This window comes from Nycticebus coucang, chromosome 3 (assembly GCF_027406575.1).
Source record: "Nycticebus coucang isolate mNycCou1 chromosome 3, mNycCou1.pri, whole genome shotgun sequence".
NCBI lineage: Eukaryota > Metazoa > Chordata > Mammalia > Primates > Lorisidae > Nycticebus > Nycticebus coucang.
This window is the reverse complement of record NC_069782.1, coordinates 49,962,239-49,984,930: the sequence shown is the minus strand read 5'-3', so window position 1 is coordinate 49,984,930 and position 22,692 is coordinate 49,962,239. Positions and strand designations below refer to the sequence as shown.

At 35.5% G+C, this 22,692-nt stretch overlaps 1 protein-coding gene across 1 annotated transcript in view; it reads left to right on the top strand.

The window, feature by feature from the left end:
* The window catches only part of TRHDE (thyrotropin releasing hormone degrading enzyme), a 497,375-nt gene that overhangs the window by 342,335 nt on the left and 132,348 nt on the right, over window positions 1-22,692 (top strand). Inside the window, exon 7 of the mRNA XM_053585572.1 lies at window positions 9,165-9,230. Within this exon, the coding sequence (XP_053441547.1) occupies window positions 9,165-9,230 (66 nt within the window). The remainder of the gene's footprint in view (window positions 1-9,164; window positions 9,231-22,692) is intronic.

Here is a 22,692-nt window from a genome sequence, read left to right as displayed (position 1 = left end):
CTGTCCAGTACTTTCTCTAAAGCAGGGCAACACTGTAATGCTTTCTTAAAATCTTACTTGCTTGTATTACTGGCCTGGATGCTAGTGCTGAGTGTTTTATTTATTTATTTATTTATTTATTTATTTTTGGTGTCTTTCTTGTTTTTTAAATCTTTTTTTAAAATTTCAGATTACTGTGAGGGCACATTTAGGTTACAATGTTTGCATTGGGTTGGCTTCTTTGCTCATTTTGACAAGTTTTAGTTTTATGATTTTTTAAAATTAGAGTTTACCTACTTATTAGTACCTGTTTCTATGCTGTTTTTATTATTTTTAATTTATAATTTTTTCTGAAGTTATGTGCCCATTTTTATTCCGAATATTTGCATTTTTCTCTTTTTCCTGCTGAATTTGGCTGTTGTATTCGTCTTTTCAGAGATCCTGTGTGTTTCATTTTTCATCTTCTCAATCATTTCTTTGTTTCCTACTTTGCTAAGTTTTGCTCTACAATTTTTCCTCTCTGTTCAATCATTTGAGTGTACAGTATTATTATGTTTTAGATTTCTTGAGTTCAATGCTTTTAGGCAAGTGCTATTTCTGATGATGTAGAAAATTCTTTGTTTTCTTGTTGCTGGGATCTGTGGCCCTCTCAATACCTTTTTTCTATTAACCTACTGATAAGCCACCCAGTTTGTACGCCTCTGCTTGAGAATACTGAAATGAACATACGGCCTCAGCAAAATATACAGGCTGAACTGCAATCTCATAGTATAAATTGCTGCTCAGAAACTAGCAAACCAGACTTAGTGGATTCCTTTCCTAGTCAGTATCATATTTCTTTAGTAATGGAAACATTATGGCATCAAGAACTACTAGATGTACCAATGATAAGTTTAAATATTCTAGTTAAATTAGATTAATGTAGTTAAATGGCCTATATCTAGTTGTGGAAAGGAGAAAAATCATGTGAAAAATTAATAAATGATAGCAAATAATTTGATAAATTGTATGGTTCAGACTTAATGGATTTGACTTCAGAGGATGGACAAGTCTTGAGAGCTAACATAGTGGTGGGGATTTTTATATCATAGTATGGAATTTCCCTGTGCATTTAATAAGGTATAGAGCTAAGACTATAGGATTGAAAAGGAATATCATTGCACTCGATGTAAATAGCATGTGACATGCTTGTGGGACGATGAGAAGATGAGCTTATTTAGAGTAGAAGCTGATTATTTGGTCACATGTAAAAAAGTGTTGGTAGGTAGTGGTAAGTCTCCTCACATATGGGCTTGATTACTGCTGTAGAACATTTTTTTTGAAGTAAAAATTTGGGAGCAGGGCACCAGCCTAAAAACACTGATAGCAATGATGATGATGATGAAGATGATGTAATAAGGTACAAACTTTGTTGAAACTTACAATATGCCAAGCTTTGTTCCAAGCGCTTTATATAAATAATTTAAATAAATTCCCAGAAAAATCTTAAGATAGGTGTTATAATGAATATAATTATTAATGGTAGTAATACAGTTGTTACCATCACCATTATTTTTATATTCTAATGGTAGATACTTAGATCATCTCACGTGCTCTGTACACAGCACAGCAAGGGCTCTGAGCAGACATTATGCCTCTAAAATAATTAGCCTGACCGTGTCCCCATAGCAGGGATTCATGACGGCAAGAATGTTTTTGGGGTGTCACGGGGAGGCTGTGAAATAACCCAGCCATGCTGAGAGAGAGGCTTGGCCTCAGGAAGTAATAAATCACAGAGCACTCCAAGGTTCCAAGCAGGGAGATGGGAGCAATCGGGCATTAATTCTGCTTTCTTGTGTGGAATTAATTTTTGCTCCCTTTTTATCTCCGTTATGCTCTTTTCTATTCTCCCTTTCAGCTTCTCTTTTTTGTAATCAATTTTTGAGTGAAGGATATTCAGGATTAGGTATTTTATTTTTTTCTCTTCTTCAGATGCTAAATATCACTATCATATTATTATGGAAAAACACTGAATAAAAGATATTTTGAAAAACCATGGAGAATTTAAGTTATACTTTTATTCCAGACCAAAAGGCATGCTTCAGTAACAAATCATGTTAGAATATCGTATTATCTTCATACATGTCCAGGTTTAGTGCAGAGACATCATTTAGAAATTTACATTTAGAAGTACTTTGATTTAGAATCAATGGACTGATCTTTTCAGTAACTCAGAAAATAGAAAGAAAGTCTTACCTCATAGGTTTATTGGCTGATCAAAAACTCAACCACTGAGTGGATGAAAGAGAGTAACTTTGTTTTATTTGTTTGTCTCTATCTATCAATCGATTGATTGATTGATGGATCTATCTGTCTATCTATCTGGTGTGTCATACATCGCTACATTGTGCCCATTGGGTCGAGCTCACCCATCCCCTCCCTGCTTCCCTCTCCCCTCCATCGTTAGCCCTGCCCCCATCTTGAGTTGAATTGAGTTTTTTTCCTATGTGGCATGTATTAGATCATCTACTGGTTTCATATTAGTATCACGTACCTTGGATACTTGCTTTTTCATTCTTGTGCTACTTTACTAAGAAAGTGTATTTCAGCTCCACTCAGGTTAATACAAAAGATACAAAGTCTCTATCTTCATTATGATGGAATAGTATTCCCTGGTATACATACCACAGTTTGTTAATCCATGCCTGGGTTGGTGGGCATTTAGGACGTTTCCGCATTTTGGCGTTTGTAAATTAAACTGGGATTATCAATATAGTGAAAATGTCCTTTTGAGGAAATGAGATTTACTTTGGGTAAACCTCCTCACCCTTCTGCGTGGCACTCAGCAGTGATACTTTATTTCTTGCCTTTTCCTGCCCTGGAGGATAGAAAACCATAAAGCAAATACGTTTGTGCTGTAGAATATTGCCTAGCTGAAGGCTTCTTGAGGGGAGTAAGACGGAAAGGCCCCTTTCGTTCTGCAGGCACGCTCCTTGTCACGAGAACGTACTCCTCACCAACTTATTTCAGGGACCTATTATCCAACCATTTATACCTGTGTGGATCTCACTGCTAGACATTGTCCTCCTGGTTAGACCAGACCCTCCAAGAAGCAGAGAGGAGGGGCTGGCCACTCTGCGGTGACATCCTACACAAGGAGAGAGGAAGGAGGGCCCGTGGGGTTGAAGGAGTTTCAGGCTTTAGCCCCCGCAGGAGGGACGCACATCTGGGACGGCAGGGAGCCCTGTAGTCAGACTGGCCCATTGGAGGAGGCCCCGGTGTCGCTGGGATGGGCCTGACTTTGTACACTGTCCCACTCAGTCATGGCCAAGTGTACACAGAGGAAAGTGTGGTTTTGTGATGGGGAAGGTGGAGGAGCCCAGTGGGGAATCTGAACAGCGTGTTTTCACAGCTGCCACACCACAAACGGCATCTGGTGGAAATACCACTGTTTTCAGTTTTCCAGCTCTTTGTACTTGGTGAAGCTGCCCTCGAGTAGCTTAATGTTTCCTAGTCCATAAACATGTCCTTTTTGAGGAATGTGGATCAGCTATTTCAACTATGTCCCTTTGAATTAGCTTTCTCATCATCCTCTTCTGTGACCATCTTATTGATCCCAAACACTAAGTAGCTCTCAGTTTTTTTTTTTTTTTTTAGACAGAGTCTCACTCTGTTGCCCTGGGTGGAATGCAGTGGCGTATCCATGACACCTGGCTAGTTTTATTTATTTATTTTAAGTAGAGATGGAATCTCACTTTTGCTCAGGCTGGTCTCGAACTTCTGTGCTCAAGCAATCCATCTGCCTTAACCTTCCAGAGTGTTAGGATTAAAGGCTTGAGTCACTGCCTGGCCAAAATTTTATTTCCTTATCTACATTCTTGCTATGCCCAGTGTTGATAGAGATAACTATGTAATGATTTTGATTTGGGATTAAAAGAAAGTATCCTAAATTGATTAAGGTTACTGATTTTGAGAGGTATAAAAGGATTTCTAATCTTCATTACTTATTATTTGTGCCAATTTCTCCAAGTTATACAAACTTTATGTCTTGATTTTCTGCTCCAATAAACATGGTAATGTGTGTATTTTCCTTATGATATTGTTTCAATAGTGTTTAGTGCAAGTTGTTACTTAGAAAAGGACAGATACATTATTAACAACCTCATTTAGGACTTACAACTTTTCTGCACATTTCTAAGTATTTAGAGTCCCCTATTTCTTTTTTATTTGTTTCTTCAAACCCAGTTCTTTCCAACTCATGTAATCTTGGGAACATAGCTTCTATATTATTGAGAAAAGACAGGTCATCAATCACTCAGTAATTTTTGTGGAATCAACTGTTTTTTTGGCAATAGGTCAGCAATGCTGAGTCAGCAGACCCAGTCTTCTCCCTTGATGGAGCCAATAATCTATTCTGTGCAGTGTATTTCCTTAACTCTGTGCTTCGCACTTCAAAATCTATTATTTATCTCTATTTTCCTTTTTTGCCTCAGTCCTGTCTCAGAGAAGACTGTCCTTATTTTTTACCAAGACTAACCTAAATTATCTTCTTATCTAGCTCTTGTGGAATTTTTCACCAACAGCTCTCCCTTGATTGACTTCGTCCTCAATCTCTGTCTCTGGTGAATCATTTTTTGCATTACAAAATTTTCTCCCATTTTCTAAAAACTCAAACACAAACCTTTCATGTGAACTTGCTTCAAGTATTCCCATTACTTCCTTCCTTTTACCTTGTTTTTCAATTGGCTTTCACATCCACAAGTCTATTTATATAACTCTCTTAAACTTAGCTATTGTCTTCCTTAAATCTGAAGCTCTAATTCTGAAAATATGTCCTCTATGATGCTATTTATAGGTTTGCCTTTTGATTTTCATTATAATATGTCATACTTTGTTCTTAATTATATTTCTTCAGTAAATTTCAATGGATAGTTCTTGAATGCCTGTTATGGGCACGGAAGTGCAAGTCATATATAATTTGTAGAGACATTCTAAGGTTCTGTGTTCTATTTCTTTCACTTTTCTCTTGGCAATCTTACCCACTTAAGATCCCAGTTTATAGCTTCAATCATAATTGTCCGCTGAATTTCATTCCTATGGGTTGCATTTGCCTCTGTACCTCAGGTTCTTTACCTGTTCTGCAAACTCTACATTTACCAACAGTTGTTGTCATATTCATCTAATCAGTACATTCTTCTAAATTATATATATAAGTATAAACATAGACAGATATACGTATATAAATATATATATATATATGCTGTTACCTTTTACTTACTCAGACTTTAGAATTCAAACTTATCTTTGCTCTATTCCTTAAATCTATCTCTAGCTTTTATCCTCATTACCATTACTTGTTTTTTAGTATTATACTTCTTCCATGAAGTATCGTAGTTAAGTTCTGTCTTTCATAAAAACCACTTTTTGCAAATTCCTTAGTCCTGGTATTCAAAGTTCTGTAAAAACTGCCTCGACCTCATGTCCCATCTAATCTCCATCTCTGGTCCTGTGTCCTATCCTTTCCCATCATCTTCTCTACTTGTGATTTTCACTTTCACACCTGCCTGACTGTGCAAGACCATCCCTGCCTCACCATGCCGATGCTTTCTGTTAATCTCTGCTCATGGAACTGCATCCACCCTTCAAGGCCCCAAACAAATATCATTCCTTTAAATCCTTTTATTCTGCATACTTTCAGATATAAACTCTTCTTCTTGTGGAACACAATATTATTTCCACCTTATCTCATTTATGAAGTTTTGATTTTCCTGAGGACGGAGACTGCACAGACCACCTTACTCCATAAATATATATGAGAGGAATAAATTATTGGGAAGATCTCTCTTTCTTTAAAAGTGATTAGTTAATCACTAATTATTCACAGATGAAGTACACCTGTGAATAATATGCTGTACATCCTGGACAGTAGCTACTCTTTAAGAATTTAGAGTAATTGCCGTGTGGGAAGACAGTTTCTATGGTCTCTCATCCGTTTGTTCCATTGAAGAAGGTCCTCCTCTGAACCGTGTACACAAGAGGGTGGTACCAAGTCATGAGCACACAGTTTTCCGTCTAGAGATGTTTGCTCTCTCTGACCCTGATATTTCTAGTGTAAACATTACTAAAAGATGAATGGGCTTACAATCATACTTTTGTGGATTTTTTTTTTTTTTACAAAACCTTAGAAAAATCAGTTAAGTATCCTATTATATTTCTGAACCTTATAGTTTGGCAAACAGGGATGGTTTTTCTTGGTCTAGTCTCAAGATTTTAAAAACCTTACAGAAATAGTGTATTTACATCATGCAGAGCTACTCAGCCTTCCTAAATGTCCAGTTTGTTTGATTGGGGGTAGAATTTTAAATCACCAATAGATATACATTGCAATATTATAAACAGTGTTGGTTTGCTGAACCAATGTTTTAAAGACAATGAAAGGAGATAGAGTTCTTTCTTTCTTTCCTTTCTTCCTCCCTCCCTCCCTCCCTCCCTTCCTCCCTCCCTCCCTCCCTTCCTCCCTCCCTCCCTCCCTTCCTCCCTCCCTCCCTTCCTCCCTTCCTTCCTTCCTTCCTTCCTTCCTTCCTTCCTTCCTTACTTCCTTTCTAAGAGTCTATATTGAGCTATGCCTATGTTAAGTGTTGTGAGCTTTGGTATGATCCATACATCGTAGGTGCTTGGTATGTGTTGGTTAAAAGATGACAGCTGGACAGCCCATCTGTCTATGAAGTTCTGTAAAATAAGGACTTTAAAAATTGAGCTTTGGAAAGAAGTCTAGTTAAAAATAGAAGAGTACATGCTACTCTAGAGAACGTTAAAATGTTCAATTGGGTAATATGGACATATTTTCTAAAACTTAATTGCGTTATGCAATATGATGATAATCTGGAGTTAAGTGATATTACATAACATTTGAATATTGATTGTATTTCTTGGTATTATTTCTTATTAGCACTCTGTTCCAGCTTGACCCAGAGAGAAAAACGGGTACATTCTTTATGATTAGGATTCTTGTGTCATTAGATCACGCTAAATTGATAGTTTTTATAGCTCCACAAGAGAACAAGTCATCATTACCTGGAGGGAGACACTTAAATCATCTCAAGAGGGCTGTTCTGCTCTGAAGGAAAGTTTGAATTGACTGCTTGGGATTCTCAGGCTCACTCCCCAGGTGGCAAGGGTTAGTTTTGCTGTACAACTGACAGTTTCCACCCTCTGGGTGGTAGATTAAATCGGAAATGTATAGGAAGAGAGGTTGTCAAGGAAATCCAGGGAACAGTGCTGATATGTTCTAAAGGAATTTCTAAGCTAGTCCCCAGATTGAATCATAAATGCTTCTGTTTTATGGACATAAACAAGTGTGCAGAAGATAAAGAGGAAGAAGCAAAAGAAAAAGCCAAGAGTAGAAGGGGCAAGAGGAAAAATGTCAGAGTAGGCATAAAACTCTATGGTTCTGTAGCCTGTGTTTTTTGAGATGAAAATAACATAGCAAGTGGGGGAGTAATTTTGATGGCGATGGAAAGTTTTTGAGACACTTCTTTAATGGTGATTCATGGAACCTGAATATTATATTGCATTAAAGTCAAAGAATTATAGGAAACAATTCTAGTAACAAACTATGGAAATTAATTCTATTTCTGAACTGAGTCTATATGTGATTCTTATTATTCTCATGTAAAAGGAGATATTTTGTAAAATATGAGCTGTTGCAGGGTGCATATTTGTAATGATGGTGACAGGAGATGTGTAGTAATAAAAGAATCTTCCCCAAATAGGCTAGTGTATTTATATTTAAATATTTGCCACTTTACAATCCACTGCTCCATAATTAGAATGATTTGATATGGATTAAATCATAGGCTTATTTATATTAAATCAAAGGCTATTTGTATTTTATGTACAGATCTGTGATCTGTAACTTGGAATGTTTCATGCTGGTGGCGTGAAACCAATCTTTTTGAAACCTACCTTTTTGCCATTAATGTTGTTCTTTAATGTTATAGTAATGATTCTTAAGATGAAGTAGATAGCTTTAAATAGTTTCTCTTTCTAATACTCCAAACTATTTATATCAATCACAGATTTTTTTTTTGTATATGGATATATGTGATTAATTCTAAAAGAAATAGACAGGAAATAAAAATAATTAGCCAATTTGTAATAATACTTACTGATAACGAACACTCCTATAGTGCTTACTGTTTTTCAGACAGTTCCAACTGCTTTGCCTATATTAACTGGAAAAACATCCAATAGAACTATTGTCACCTACACTTCACAATAGAGAAAAATCAGGAACAGAGAGGTTAAATAATTTTTATGGGTAAAATAAATACAGTAAGTAGGGCAGCCGAGATTCCAGCCCTATCAGTTTGACTGCTGGGTACTCTCTACTCCCGACTTGTGCAGTTAAACTTAGGTTCTTGGTTATGCCAGGGACTCAGTAAGTACTTCAAAGTATTTAGTTTGTAGTACAGCAAATGTTACTAAAATGCTACTCAAAGCTATATTTTAATATAATATTCTATTAATATATTAAGCTATATTTAATATGATTATATTTTAATATGATATTTTATTAATATGGGTATCCATTTCTCGCCAGAGTATGAGCTTATAAGTACAAGAACTATGTTTTCTTAACTTTGTCATAGACAGTGCTCAATAAAATGTTTTTTTTTTTTTTTTGTAGAGACAGAGTCTCACCGTACCGCCCTCAGGTAGAGTGCCGGGGCGTCACACGGCTCACAGCAACCTCTAACTCTTGGGCTTACGCGATTCTCTTGCCTCAGTCTCCCAAGCAGCTGGGACTACAGGCGCCCGCCACAACGCCCGGCTATTTTTTTGTTGCCGTTTGGCTGGGGCTGGGTTTGAACCTGCCACCCTCGGCATATGGGGCCTGCGCCCTACTCACTGAGCCACAGGTGCCGCCCAATAAAATGTTGATTACTCCTAAATTACAGACATCCTTGTCTGGAGATATTCCCTCTAATTGTAGGTTTTACATCCACAAAACTTTTAGGTCATTAAGATGAAAAGAGTAATTGTTATATGTAAGTGGGGTGCTGTATTCATGATTCTCTTGTTCTTTAATTATTTTTATTAATAGTATACTGTAAATGAAGTAGACATTTTTTGATCAATATAGGTTAGTTATAGAATCATGATGCTGGCTGAAATTCTTTTCTTTTTCATACTCTTTCTTACAGGGTGCTGCTTTGATTCGAATGCTGGCTAATTTCATGGGCCATTCTGTTTTTCAGAGGGGTTTGCAAGTAAGTAAAATGTTTGTTTTTTTAAATCTTCTTTTACATTTTTCTTGTCAACATTTATTTTAAGGATCTTACACAGATTTGGAAATTGCTAATACAAAATTGCTGAATTTGATAGAAAACTTTGGGATGTGTAAGGTAAACAACATTTTTCCTCATGACAAATGAAAGCTGTAGCTACAATATTCACATGACAAAACTTCAACTGTTGTATAATTTAAAATGTGTTTAATTTGCATTTTTAAATTGAAGTAATTTTCAAAAATGTCAAAACCTAAATAATCTATATAAGATTTTCAGAAAACCTTCCTTTCCTTTCCTTCCACTTAAAGGTTTATAAAAGATAAGAACAAATTATGTTAGCCTAACTAGAATTATTAATTTGAGAAAAATCTTAAAGCTATTTTTCGGATATGTTATCTTTTATGTTGTTAATGTTTTACTGCTGAGGTGCCTGGGTTGTTATTTGTTCCAATGTTATTTAAATGTTTTTATTTTAATTAGAAAATATAATTTATTAAAAAGGAAGGGAAAAACAGTTTTATTATGTTGAGCTTAGAGTATGAAGTATGGAATCTCAGACTATTCTTAGAAAAGGAAAATTATTAAACTCTTTAAAGCAGACACAAATATAGAAAATAAACTTTTATTCCATCGAATCTGCTGAAGTAAATCATGTTTCTACTAGCTGTGATTGATGAATTATTTATGATGCATTCTGCTACTTAGAAGTGTCCTTTAAAGTAAATTGATGTTCACCTGAAATACAATTATGCTAAGACAGAGAGCGCAATCAATCTTATCTGTTCTTAGTAAGCTTTTCATTTTGAAATTTAAATAAACTACATCTGGGATCAGGTCATATTTTAGTGATATAATTCTATCTTTACCCCAAATAAACTGGAAGATAAAAATACAAGGCCAGAGTTAAATATGGTATGACAAACTGTGTATATATATTTAATGCACCGAGGAAAAACACAGAAATGTTTTGAAGAATAATTTCCCTCAGAAAACATTTTTACAGATTTGTTCCAGCAGAGGTTGGAATATACTGTAATCAGCTCTTTCTAATAGGGACAGCTTCGGAATAGCTGAATCCATCGAATCTGTTTGGTGGGTGCTAAAAGTCTGTTCTGATCACATAGTTGGGAAAATCCGTTTTCTGAATAAATGCCCTCCGTGACTATCAACTATCTGAGGAATGTCCTTCCTTATCCTCATTCCTTTGTTTTCCCCATTGAAGTCTTAGCATGACAGTTTGAGAAAGTATCTAAGCATTCATAAGGGCAACACAGATTGAATTTGATTTCCTTGTAGCAAGTTGATGTGAAATCATTTTCTGTATGAAATTTTTATTGTTTTTCTTCATCTGTGTGTATGGATTTGCTCAGCAGCTGGAATAACTATAGTTATAGTATTTGGAAAGGATTATTGTTTTGCAGTATTTTTCTTTATCCTGTCGTAGATTCTTGCTGCCCCACTCTAAGCCCTGCCCCACCATTACTCAATGTGGGGAGCCTCCTGGTCACAGATACAGGATCATCACTTTCTCACACTGAGGATCCCCATAAAGCCTTGCTTCCCACCTCCACAGACCTCCAATCTGGTGGTCTCAGGATATAAAGTTTCCTGGACACTTGTCCCTCCAGCCCACACCAAGCTGATTCATCAGTCTGGCCCTACTGCCCTTCCCCTCCAGACCCTGTCTACCAACAAGGGGTTTACCTGGCGGTAGCCGACCATGATCAAGCGGACAAGGGCAATGTTGATGTGGACGCCCAGGGACTCATCATGGTAGACCTCATCCACCTGCAAGAGAGTGCAGTTTACAGGGAAGCAGACATTCCTCACAGGCCTGCCACACACCAGGTACTGGACCGGGTACCAACCACAAGCAGCTTATTTCATCCCCACCTTGGCCTTCTCAGGCAGGCATCTGATCTCTCCTCTACAGAGGGAGAGACAGGCTGACAGGGGCAAAATGCCTTGTCAAAGGACACTCAGCTAACTAGCTGCAGACCTGGGATTCAAACTCATTTCAGCAACTCTGACCAAGGCTCACACCTTTCCATGTCGCTGAAGAGCCTCTTCTAGAAACGACACCCAGAGCAGGTGTGTTAGCAGGCCACTTGTGCTAACATCACTGTGTATCCCTCCCATCACCACGGAATGATATCTGTCCTAGAGTGCCCAGGCCCTAGGCAAAATATATCAATTCTTAATACATTCTTTTTCACCAACCCAGTCTGTTTAGTTTTATCTGAAAGAATTTGAATATAGCCTCTGACTCTCATTATGTTAAACCTTCATTTGAAACGTGTATTAATGTGTGCCTTTATATTCTGATGCTTGATTTAGTTAATTTTCAACTGAGGGATGCTATGTTTGTAAACATTGCATTTCATTTGCCTTGTGACATCTCATTGATCAGATAGATCTGTATCCTTCAGTACTTTGCTTGCAGCTTTATTTATACTCATCACTCAAACTGATTTAGTGTATCATCAGCAGTTTGGATTAGTTTACAGTAGATCTCTATGTCCAGGTGATAAATTATCATTGCTTGTGCATGAAGATGTATGGGATATATTTTGGAGATGACCTCCTGAACAGACACTTCATGTCACAGTGCTGAGTGGTCACAGCTGATATTAATATGCTTCTCATTCACAAGACTCTGGGGAGACTTTCAAGTTGTTGAAAGAGCTAATCTAGGATGTCAGCACTTATCTCTGCTGGAAAATCTACGAATTGTTTTTACATTAAACATGGTTATTTCTATGTTGACAAATGCAAGTTTATTATTTGCAAACAGACCTAAAGATTGACATCTATAGGCAATTCCAAACTACAAATAATAATTTTTTCATATATGTTTTCATTTTTCTTTTTTGAAAGAAGGCAGGAAATCTCCTTTTTTCCCTCTTTTTCTTTTTTTCCTGGGCTCTGACCTTAGTCTTCATGTTCCAAATAAAGTGGTAGTTCCTTCTTGATTTTTTACCTACCTTAAATTTGTGATGTTTTGCAATTTTGTGTATTCATATGACCAAACTTAAGCTCTTTTGAGAACAAGACCAAACATTTTTTACAAATAGACACACACAAGCACACAAACACAGGTATGTAGATATATATAAAATGTAGAAAGATAGTTGGTTTCTAAATCAGTTAACATTTCATATTGAAGTCATAAAGTATCTAAAGGTAGATTCAACTACATTTTCTATCTTTGAAAATATTTGTTTCTCAGAGGCTACACGACATATTACAATTATGTAATTGTTTTAATGGCAAATGTAATTTATGCTTTTTTTTTTTTTTTGAGGCAGAGTCTCATTCTGTCACTCTGGGTAGAGTACAGGGGTGTTATCATAGCCTATTGCAACCTCAAATTCTTAGGTTCAAGAAATCCTCCTGGCACAGTCTCCTAAATACCTGGGACTACAGATGCATGGCAGAACATCTGGCTTACTTTTCTACTTTTTTTTTTTTTTTTGCTGTTTTTGTCCGGGGCTGGGTTTGAACTCTCCTCCTCTGGCATATGGGGCCGGCACCTTACTCCTTTGAGCCACAGGCGCTGCCCAACTTTTCTACTTTTTGTAAGCTGTCATCTTGTTCTTGTTCAGGCTGGCCATGAACTCCTGGCCTCAAGTGATCCTCCTGCTGTGATCCACCTCCTAAAGTGCTAAGATTACAGGCATGAAACTGTGATAAAATAAGAAAGATATGTGGTCTTTGTTCATGGTTCCTGGCATTCTCAGAGTTTCCTGAATGATAAGGGTGTTAGGAACATCTTTTGTTCTACCGTGGTGACTCTTAGTGGGTCCCTAGATAGCTTTAGGGTGGAGGCCAGTCACAAGAAAGAGCAAGCCTTGATTAAAAGCTTGTAACTTTCAACCCCGACCCTCAACCTCAGGGGAGAGGAGTAGAGATAAAATTAATCACCCACAGCCAATGATTTAATCCATTTTATGTACATAACAAAACCTCCATAAAACTCACTAAATGTTGGGCTTTGGGAACTTCTGAATTGGTGAATACATCTACATGCTGGAAGGGCAGCACACTCCAGCTCCCTGGGGACAGAATCTCCTATGCTTGGGATCCTTCCAAACATCACCCTGTGTGCCTCCTTTAAAGGTATCTTTCCATTGACTTCTTTCTTACATAATTTGGATGAGAAGTCTGCAGTCATCCTTGTTTTGTTGTGTTTTATGTGTCCTTTCCTTTTCTCTGTTTGCTTTGATAGTTATTTTTCTTTATTAGTATTTTTAAGCAACTCAAAGAAGACTTTTTAGACTAATCTATTTCCACATTAGGCCTCAGCTTACATTGCTTTATCACCTAAGTGTAAGATATAAACATTATTTTAATTTCTATGTAGGTTGGTGATTATATTTTATTGTGGTTTCTTGTGTATTTCCTTACCAATTACAGTACGGACTCCCTCAAAGGGAAAGATCCTTGCCTTTTTGTTTTTAGTAAGTTATCAGTAATACTTATTAAATGATCCTCTAGTGAAAAGAATGTCTAACTGCCAAGTATAGCCAATATTGTTAAATTTCCAGAAAACACTTTGTGTTTGATGTTGCGGAGGCGCCCTATTTTATTTTATTATAATATTTTGTTAAATTTGTCCTGCCTTTTAAAAGTTTATTTCTTCTAGTTCTGTGCATCTTGAACATTAAAAAAAGATGCCCCAATTTTCCTCATTAAACAAATAATCAAGTTACTTCATAAATTGAAGAACTAGAATGTGATATTTCATAGCTTTGAGAAAGTGCTCTAAATATAATCCTTTGGAAAAGTAATTTACTTGGTAAGTAATCTTGCTTTCTTCAGTGATGATTGGATCCATATTAGAATATCACTTTGTTGAGTTTAGAGTTGACTCTTATAGGGTATCAGATTCTAGAAAGACATTATGTAACCCAGACAAGATTGACCTATTGATAATAGATGAGCAATGAAAATTTGCACTGGACCTCAGGTAGATAACTAATGAATTTTAATCATAGATTATTTATAAAAGGAGTGTAATTTACTTATCCTATATTTACCTGCTCTAATTTCTTAATTCCTTGTATTTAACCAATCATGCAGTTTTAGTAACCTCTCTTTTTAGAAAGATATCTCTTGGCATATAAGCTTTATCATAAAATATTTACATTACTTGAAGTGATTTTCTCTCAAGCTTTATTTTATGGTTTGAGTTTTGTTATCACTTATTGAGTTAAATTTTATTTTGATTGCTTTAGAACTATTAGGCATCCTCTGCTTCTGTCTGGACTTATTAAACAAAGAATAGAACTCTCCTTGCTTTTGTAGTTCTATTAAAACAGTCCTTGCAGGTTACAGATTTATAGATTTCTAGCAGATAACCCTCTAATCTTTCACAAAAGCTTCAGCAGATGACCTATTGATCTCTTGCACCACACCCAGAGTTACTGAACTATGACTGAGCTACCCATGTATCATACCCTGAATTTCCTTAAAAGAGGCCTCTTACCCTAACTCAGTGCTGTCACCATCTTCCATATTCAGTTGTAGCCCATCTGCTTACAGATGCTGATAAAAAAAATCTATGCTACTAACTCTAAAAAAATATATATATTTGTTAATTTGAATATATACAGTAAATGTCAAATTAAACATATATTTCTCATTAGGAAGGGGCTCTAGAAACTTTACGGGAAAAGTTTTGCTTCTAACAGTCACATAACCCAGTGGATCAGCTATTAGAAAATGTAGAGAACAGTTTCATGCTGAATCATCATAATTTTTCTTGGTCTGGTATTCTTGATGCATTTTAAGGTCATTTTATTTCTTAAATTGTGATGCTTAAATGGTTCAGTATTTAATAACTGTTTTCTAATAAGTTATCCCAAATATTTTTATGCAAATGGACAGTATAGATATGTATACAATTAAGTCTTGATACATTAATATGTTAGCTTCTATTTTAATGTTTTAATCAAGAATAGATATTGGACTGAATCAAGTTTGAACTTTTCTGTTGTTGTATTATGTGTGCCACATATATAATAATGTGCTTTTAAGATTTAGAACCAATTACATTTTGCAAACTCTACATATCTGCTGTTCTACTTCCTAAAATAGTAGTAGGAATATTTTGGAAAGCATGAGACGATGGAATCTGCAAAAAGAAATAATTCTCATTTCTATCTCCAATTAATAGTGGGCTTTCTACAAATCTCTAAATCTCTTTTTGCTTTGGCCTTACGGTTATAAAATGTAAGAGTTGGAGTAAATACTCTAGGATTCTCTCTATCTTTTGTATTCTCAAATCTAGTATTTATTTAATTTAGCTTACTAGTTAGACAAATTGAATTTTAAAGCTTTAATTTAGGACATCTGTTTTAATTTGATGGAAAAATTTGTAAACTACATGTATAAGAGTGAGTGACTCCCTGTTCTTGAATCTTCAGTTAATTGTCTCAATATTCAGACCGTGCGGCTATCAGTATATTAATATATTGTGCAATAACTGTAGTCAAACAAGGACAGTGTTTGTTATTATGGACAGCTTTTGCTGATAATAAGCCTCATTTTGCTAATATTAGGAAACAACTTCTATTTCCATGTCTTTTTAGTTACCTATTCACTTTCACACTTTATTATAGATACTTTACATTTTTGTGGTTATGCTACAGTGGTTATAGATGACATATACTAAGGACTTTTAAAAATTTCTTGGGAATTTTTCATGTATATGTCCTCTTCTAAGGTCAGAATTTCTGCTTATGCTCTTGAAATCTCCAGAACCAAATCTACTTATGGGTCTTTTGGCATTAAGGTATACTGGAGGTTGGTTGTGAGAATTAGCATCCTCCTTGATAGTGTCATTAAAGGGAATTCAAGAAGAGGAAACTTACTTTTTTCAGAGATAAGAAAAGCTGCTTTTGATGGTAATGGAGACTCAGTGGAATTAAGACCCTTAAGGCCTGCATTCCAATTCTCAGTGACCTACCCGTTCCCATCAATACCCTACCTTTCACATAAAAGACCTAAAGATGCCATGAAATTTACTTGAGTATATTTTGGCACTCTGAATGCTAAACCAAAGTCTTCTTTTCAGATACATTGATCCTAAGGTTGTAAAAGATACAGGACTAATTTTTTTTTTTCTTTTTTTGAGACCTTGTCTTACTGTGTTGCACAGGCTGGAGTGTAATGGTGTCATCATAGCTTACTGCGACTTTAAACTTTTGCTCTCAAGAGATCCTCCTGCCTCCAGCCTCCTAAATAACCAGAACTATAGGCAAATACCGCCACCCCTGGCTAATTCTGTAAAGATGAGATCTTGTTATCTTGTTCAGGCTGGTCTTGAATTCCTGACCTCAAGCGTTCTTTCCACCTTGGCCCCAAAGTGCTAGGATTATAGGTGTGAGCCACCAAGCCCAACCATAAGACTCTTTCAGTATCATTATAGATGATCCCTGGTTCTCTGCCTGTGCTTTCAGCTAAGAATTTAAAGCACCAAGGTTATTTTTTTGTCTGTCTAATCTCTCCAGTTCAGTCCGAAATAGATCATCTCCTTAAAGACTTTATTCTGCCATAATGTTCTACTGAAATAGTCATTTGTTTTCTTAAAGCCTATTCTTTTATTTATGTGATGATGTACATTTACAGATTTGCATAAGTTGAACAATCTTTGCATCTCTGAGATGAAGCCCTACTTGGTCCTGATGAATTATTTTTTTTGATGTACAGCTGCATTTGGTTTGCTAAGATTTTATCAAGAGTTTTTGCCTCTATATTTATAAGGGATATTGGCCTGTACTTTTCCTTTTTAGGTGTGTCCTTTCTTGGGTTTGGTATCAAGGTGATATTGGCATCAATAGAACAAGTTAGGGAGGATTCCTTTCTTCACCATGTTATAGAATAATTTCTATACAATATAGGTAGAAGCTCTTCTTTGGAGATAACTCAAATAATTAAAAGTAGACATACCATTGGGTCCAAAAATCCTACTACTAGGTATTTATCTAAAGGATAAAAGGACTTTTTACGAAAAAAAGCACTTGCACTTGAATGTCTATAGCAGCATAATTCACAATTGCATAGATAAGGAAACAACCCAAGTGCCCACCAATACATGAGTGTAATAATAAAATGCGGTGCATGTATACCATGGAGTACTACTCAGCCATTAAAAAAAACAGTGATGTAGTATCTCTTGTAACAATCTGGACTGAACTAGAGACCATTCTTGTAAGTGAAAAATCACAAGAATGGAAAAACAAACACCACATGTCCTCAGTACTAAACTAGAACTAGTCAATCAACGTGTGCGCCCACATACGGAAGTAAAACTTGATGGAAATCAAGTCGATGGGAGAGGGACAGAGAGAGCAGGTTAATTCACTCCTGCTTGTCACAGTGCACACATTCTGGGTGGAGAGCACATTTACACTTCTGACTTAAAAAGTACAAAAGTAAATTATGCAATCAGTATTACTCTGGTAATATTTTCAAATTTAAACACACAATTTGATTTTTAAAAAGCGTGTTTTTCAATTTGGGGAACCTATAGATGATATTGTAATTTAAAAAACTGTTTTGGGCCTGAAAACCATGAATTAGTGTGGTCCTACTACCTACTATCAATGACATTACCTTCTTTAAATCTAATTAAGATAGGCAGATGATTATAGATTACCATCTTTCAGGGTCTGGAACTACTCCAGGTATGTAATTCAGTAGCCAAACCAAAACCATTCTAGTTTTTTCAAGCAGAAAGGGAATTAACATCAGATATATTGATTTTCTAAAATGGAGAGGTGAGCTATGAATATAAAGGAAGGGAAAGCCACTACCAGACTCGTGAAAATCAAGATATTTGGATATCATGAGGAACTATTATGCATATCCTCAGCTGCCTACCATGTATCTGGAAGCCACTGGCAGGACCTTCTGCTAGAGCCAGCATGCCTTCTCTCTGTTACACAAGCAAAAATGACCCTTTTTTCTTTAGTGCTTCTTTATATCTCTTATATGTGCTTTTCATTTTACAGGACTTAAAATAGAGTTTAAGGTCTTTTTCTAGATCCTAACTAGAAAAGGATCCCAGAAAATGTAGCTTTGAGGCTTCCAGCTCATACAATGTAGAAGGTAGAGGGGGCAGTGATCTGCTAACAGTCTGATACAATCTATAAATTTCTTGGTTCTATTAATGAAGTATTATTTGCATTAATTTTATAGGTTGTCATATTACCAGAGGTAGATTTTTATTAATATTAACTCTGTTATTTACTCCTTAATATTTGTGTGAAGATCATATAATAGTTCTCTCAGTAGTAAAACATGGTTTCCATTGATTTCAATAATTTTCTAAGGATATTCGATGGGAGAAATAGGAAAATCCAGCCAACAAGTATAACATTTCACTCACTTCATAACTTCGTTTGCATGTGGCCTGGAATCCCCAGTTTTTCTCTTTGAATGAGTTGCTTTAATTATGCCAGTAAGATGTCTAAAATTTTTGAATTTCTAAAGTTATTATTCTTCTAAAATAGGGAGCTAGTGCTTACTAAATGAGTAATTGTTTTGCTTCTGATTGACTTAAGAATTTCAGACTTTTGGGTTGTGTAATCATGACTGCTGCTCCTTATTCCAGACTCCCCAGTGGGCCAGTCCTCCGGGATAAGTTGACTTTAGGGAGAAGAATTTGAGCTGCAGTTTGCCTAAATTGCTTTTGATTTAGGACAGCTACACAGGGCATCTGGTAAATAAGCCAGGCTTGGATTTTCCAGGCTTGGATTTTCTCCTAGCAATGCGTCCAGTGGGTGATGGTAACTGAGAACAGCTGTGTGATACATTTACCTACCGGGACTTAGGCAGAGTCAGTGGGAAATAAAACAGGCAGGTCAGAAGGGACCGGAAACGGTCTCCTGCACAGAAGCTCAAGTTATACTTTCTGCATGTCATGTAGTTCTTCCTTTTAGTATCTTATTTTTGTATGGGATAGAAACGTCTTCAAATTCCGTCCTAGGTCATCTTTAAAGAGAAGCTAGTAAGATCACTCACAGGTCCCATGTCGATTTAACATTTACACTATTTGAATGTGGTTTTCTCATTATAATATCATAAGCATAAGGAGATCCTTACTGGTGGGATACTGTGGTGTGTAACGTCGCTCCTGTTCTCTCTTCTGCTCAGGCAAACTTCCACGTCTGATGTTGCTGAATTTCCTTTCTTTTGTGGTGCCTGGAACATAAATATACTGCAGTTTCATCCTCCTCCTTTTTTTCTGTCTCTAGTTCTTAGTGACTTTACATATTCCCTTGAAATATTTTTTTTACACCTATTAATAAACGTTGCTTCTAAATTCCTCCTCTGATAAAATTGCTCCCCCAGCATCTTTTGGCAATTCTTTTATCTTTCATTTTCTAGGGTTCCGATTGTTTAGGTGTATGCGCGTCAGTTTTCACCCACATGTAACAATGTGGTTAACTATGCATGTGGCCAGTATATTGGGATCTACTTCTTTTTCCTTGTTTTCATGATTTCGGTTAAGTCTTATAGTTCAAGTCTTGATTCTTCATAAGTGTTATATAGGCTTACTTTTTAAGTAAGTAATTCTGGTAATGCTTCTTTTAGAGTTTTTTTTTAAAGCGTAACTTGTATCTCCCTTATTTCATTTTTTAGCTGTTTTAATCTCCCTAATTACATTTCTTCCCTTTCTCTGATTTTTCTGGAAATTAAAGCTGTAATTATGAAATTCTCAGATAACATTTATTGGTTCAGTAGCTATTAAAAAATAATTAGTACATAGTACTATTGCTTTTTCTTTTCAAACAAGATGGTATTGTTTTAATGATTCGAACCTTAGATTACCATTCTTCGTGTTGCTAGAAGCCAACACCAGGGAATTGAAATTATGAAGAAAAATCATTGTTAAGCTTGATATGTACAGACACACTGAAATCTCTGTCTGAGAGTGAGTCACCTTCCTGCCCAACCAGTGAGGGTAATTCAACATCATCTAAAATATGGTTGAATAAAGAAAGATTTCTCTTGATTGGTATTTAACTTCTCTTTTCCATAAGGTTACCTACAACAAGATGTTTGGCTCCAATTATCAGGGTGGAAATTGCTTATGCAAATCAATGTAGGGCAATGAGGTGTGGATAAAAAGCAAAAAGGAAATATCATTATTATTGGTCTGTGCTCATAAAATTCTGATAGCCTGAAGGTAACGATGGCACAGGCCATAGGGATTATCATTAGCAACACGTGCTCAGAACTTGTGTTCCAGGACTGCGCCGTATGTGAACATGTGCATTCAGGGCTGTTATTTGACAACTGCAGCCTTACATTTGTGAGAGGGTATTTGCTCCCTTGCACATAGGATTACAGATAAATGAAAAGTCAGAAAATAATAGAGAAACAGAGACAGTATGTCAATTTTAATTTTCTTTTTGAAAAGATAATAATGTGTTTTTATCCAGATGGTGGCTGAATCACACTCAATCTAAAATGAATGACTGTCGACAGCTTTTTCTCAAACATCTTCTGGTTTGGTTTAAAATGCTGTGTGGTTTTAGATATGCTCTCAGTAGAAAGGTTAACACTTGGTAATAATTCATTGTGATTACTCAATACCATGTGATAATAATGTTATCATTACAGTGTTTTGGTCATTGGATTTAACCAAATTAACATTTCATTTCTTAAAGACATACTAGAAAGGAAAATTAATGAGCTTCTTATAGTGAAAAAGTACTTAATTTAAAGGAAGGATTTGATAGATTTGAGAATCAAGAATTCCACCTTCCATGCAAACAAATGCTTTTAAAAACTAAATAGCATTCTTTATTCCTATAGCTAATCAGAGGGAAATTACTTTTATTCATCAGTTTCAATTTTTTTTTAAATATACCATCACAGTTTCAATCCTTTTTATTTTACTTCTGATTTGAATATTGTTAGCTGACCACTGCGGCTATCATAGAATTAACTAAAAAGTCTTTATTATTAGAGACATACGTCTATTTTGTCATCCTTCAGACATTTAAGTAAATGGGAGGCCTTATAAATTTATAAAGTAAAATTTCTATTTATTGGTTATCTTTTACTGGTTAAAGGGCTAATGATGCATTACATTTCAGCTAATCAGGTTTATACTATAAAATGATGTTTTGGATTACTTTGTTTAAAATGTCTCTGCAAAACTATTAGACATACAGGTTTGCAGAGCCACATAGGTGAATAGAATGTGTTTGTATGTTAGCATATATGCAAATATGTACCAGTCTCTATATAAGTGAGACTGTGCCACCCACCCAGTCTCTATATATGCATGCACTTGGATATACTTACGAAAAGCCACCTCTGCACTTGGATATACTTATGAAAAACCACCTCTGACTCTTTGTAGACATTACCATTTGGTTAGGTCTTAGAGTACAAGTACAATAAACCTGCCTTAGAGGCATTTTTCTCTAAACTGTTTAGCTCCTACATCAGCAGTTTTCTTTCTGTTCCTTTTTAAATTCATTTTTCCTCTTATTTTATGTACCTTTTTGGAAAGCGCCTGTAATAGCTTATAATGACAATATTTGACAATGTTACAAGTTTTATACTACAGAAAAATCCTAACTGGAAAATTTTTTTTTCCTATTACTCATATTTTTGTAACTTCTCGATGATTTAATTACATAGTTAATAGTAGTAATAAGACATAGGTATATCATAATATATTTAGCTTTGTCCATGTTTGTGAGAATCTGAGTTGCTTTATGGTTTTTGTTAAATTACATTCTAATCATCATTAAATGATAGGTTTTCCCTTATACTTTCATCTGCCCCTTCATACACATTTTAGGGGTATATGTCAATTTTTCCTCCAAATTATTAAATCAGTAGATGTAGGTCACTACAAAAGTTGTGAGAAGATTGTGTTATGGTCCATTATTTCACGTCCAAGGACAGTTGACAGCGTCCCTTCTGGTTCATCTGCGCAAGTTTCAACTTGTTTTGTTTATTGGTGTTGTGAGGAAGAGCTCTTCATTTGTTTCCATCCACACAGATTTTACATTTCTCGACTTTTGTGTCACTGGTCTGTGCCACCCACACATCTCAGAACTTTTGTAATGACCCACATATTGTGTTGGAAGTAAATTTCAAAAGTTTTCTTTTAATAAAACACTAAGTAAAAATCACTGGGTCTTACAAATTTTCAAAGTAGATTTCTTGATAATTTAGTAAATAAAAAATCATTCCTTTATTATTAGAGAATACATTTTTATAATAAATGAGGTTGAAAAATTTTCATATATTCTCTGCTTATATTTCACTGTTTTAATTTATTGTTGTATAACATTTATCCATGTGTTTCACTCATTAAAAATTGAGTTCTTACCTCCTTTTTCATGACTTTGTGTAGTTACAAAAAAATGAACAATATTTAGTATAAATTCTTTCTTTCCTTGTGCTA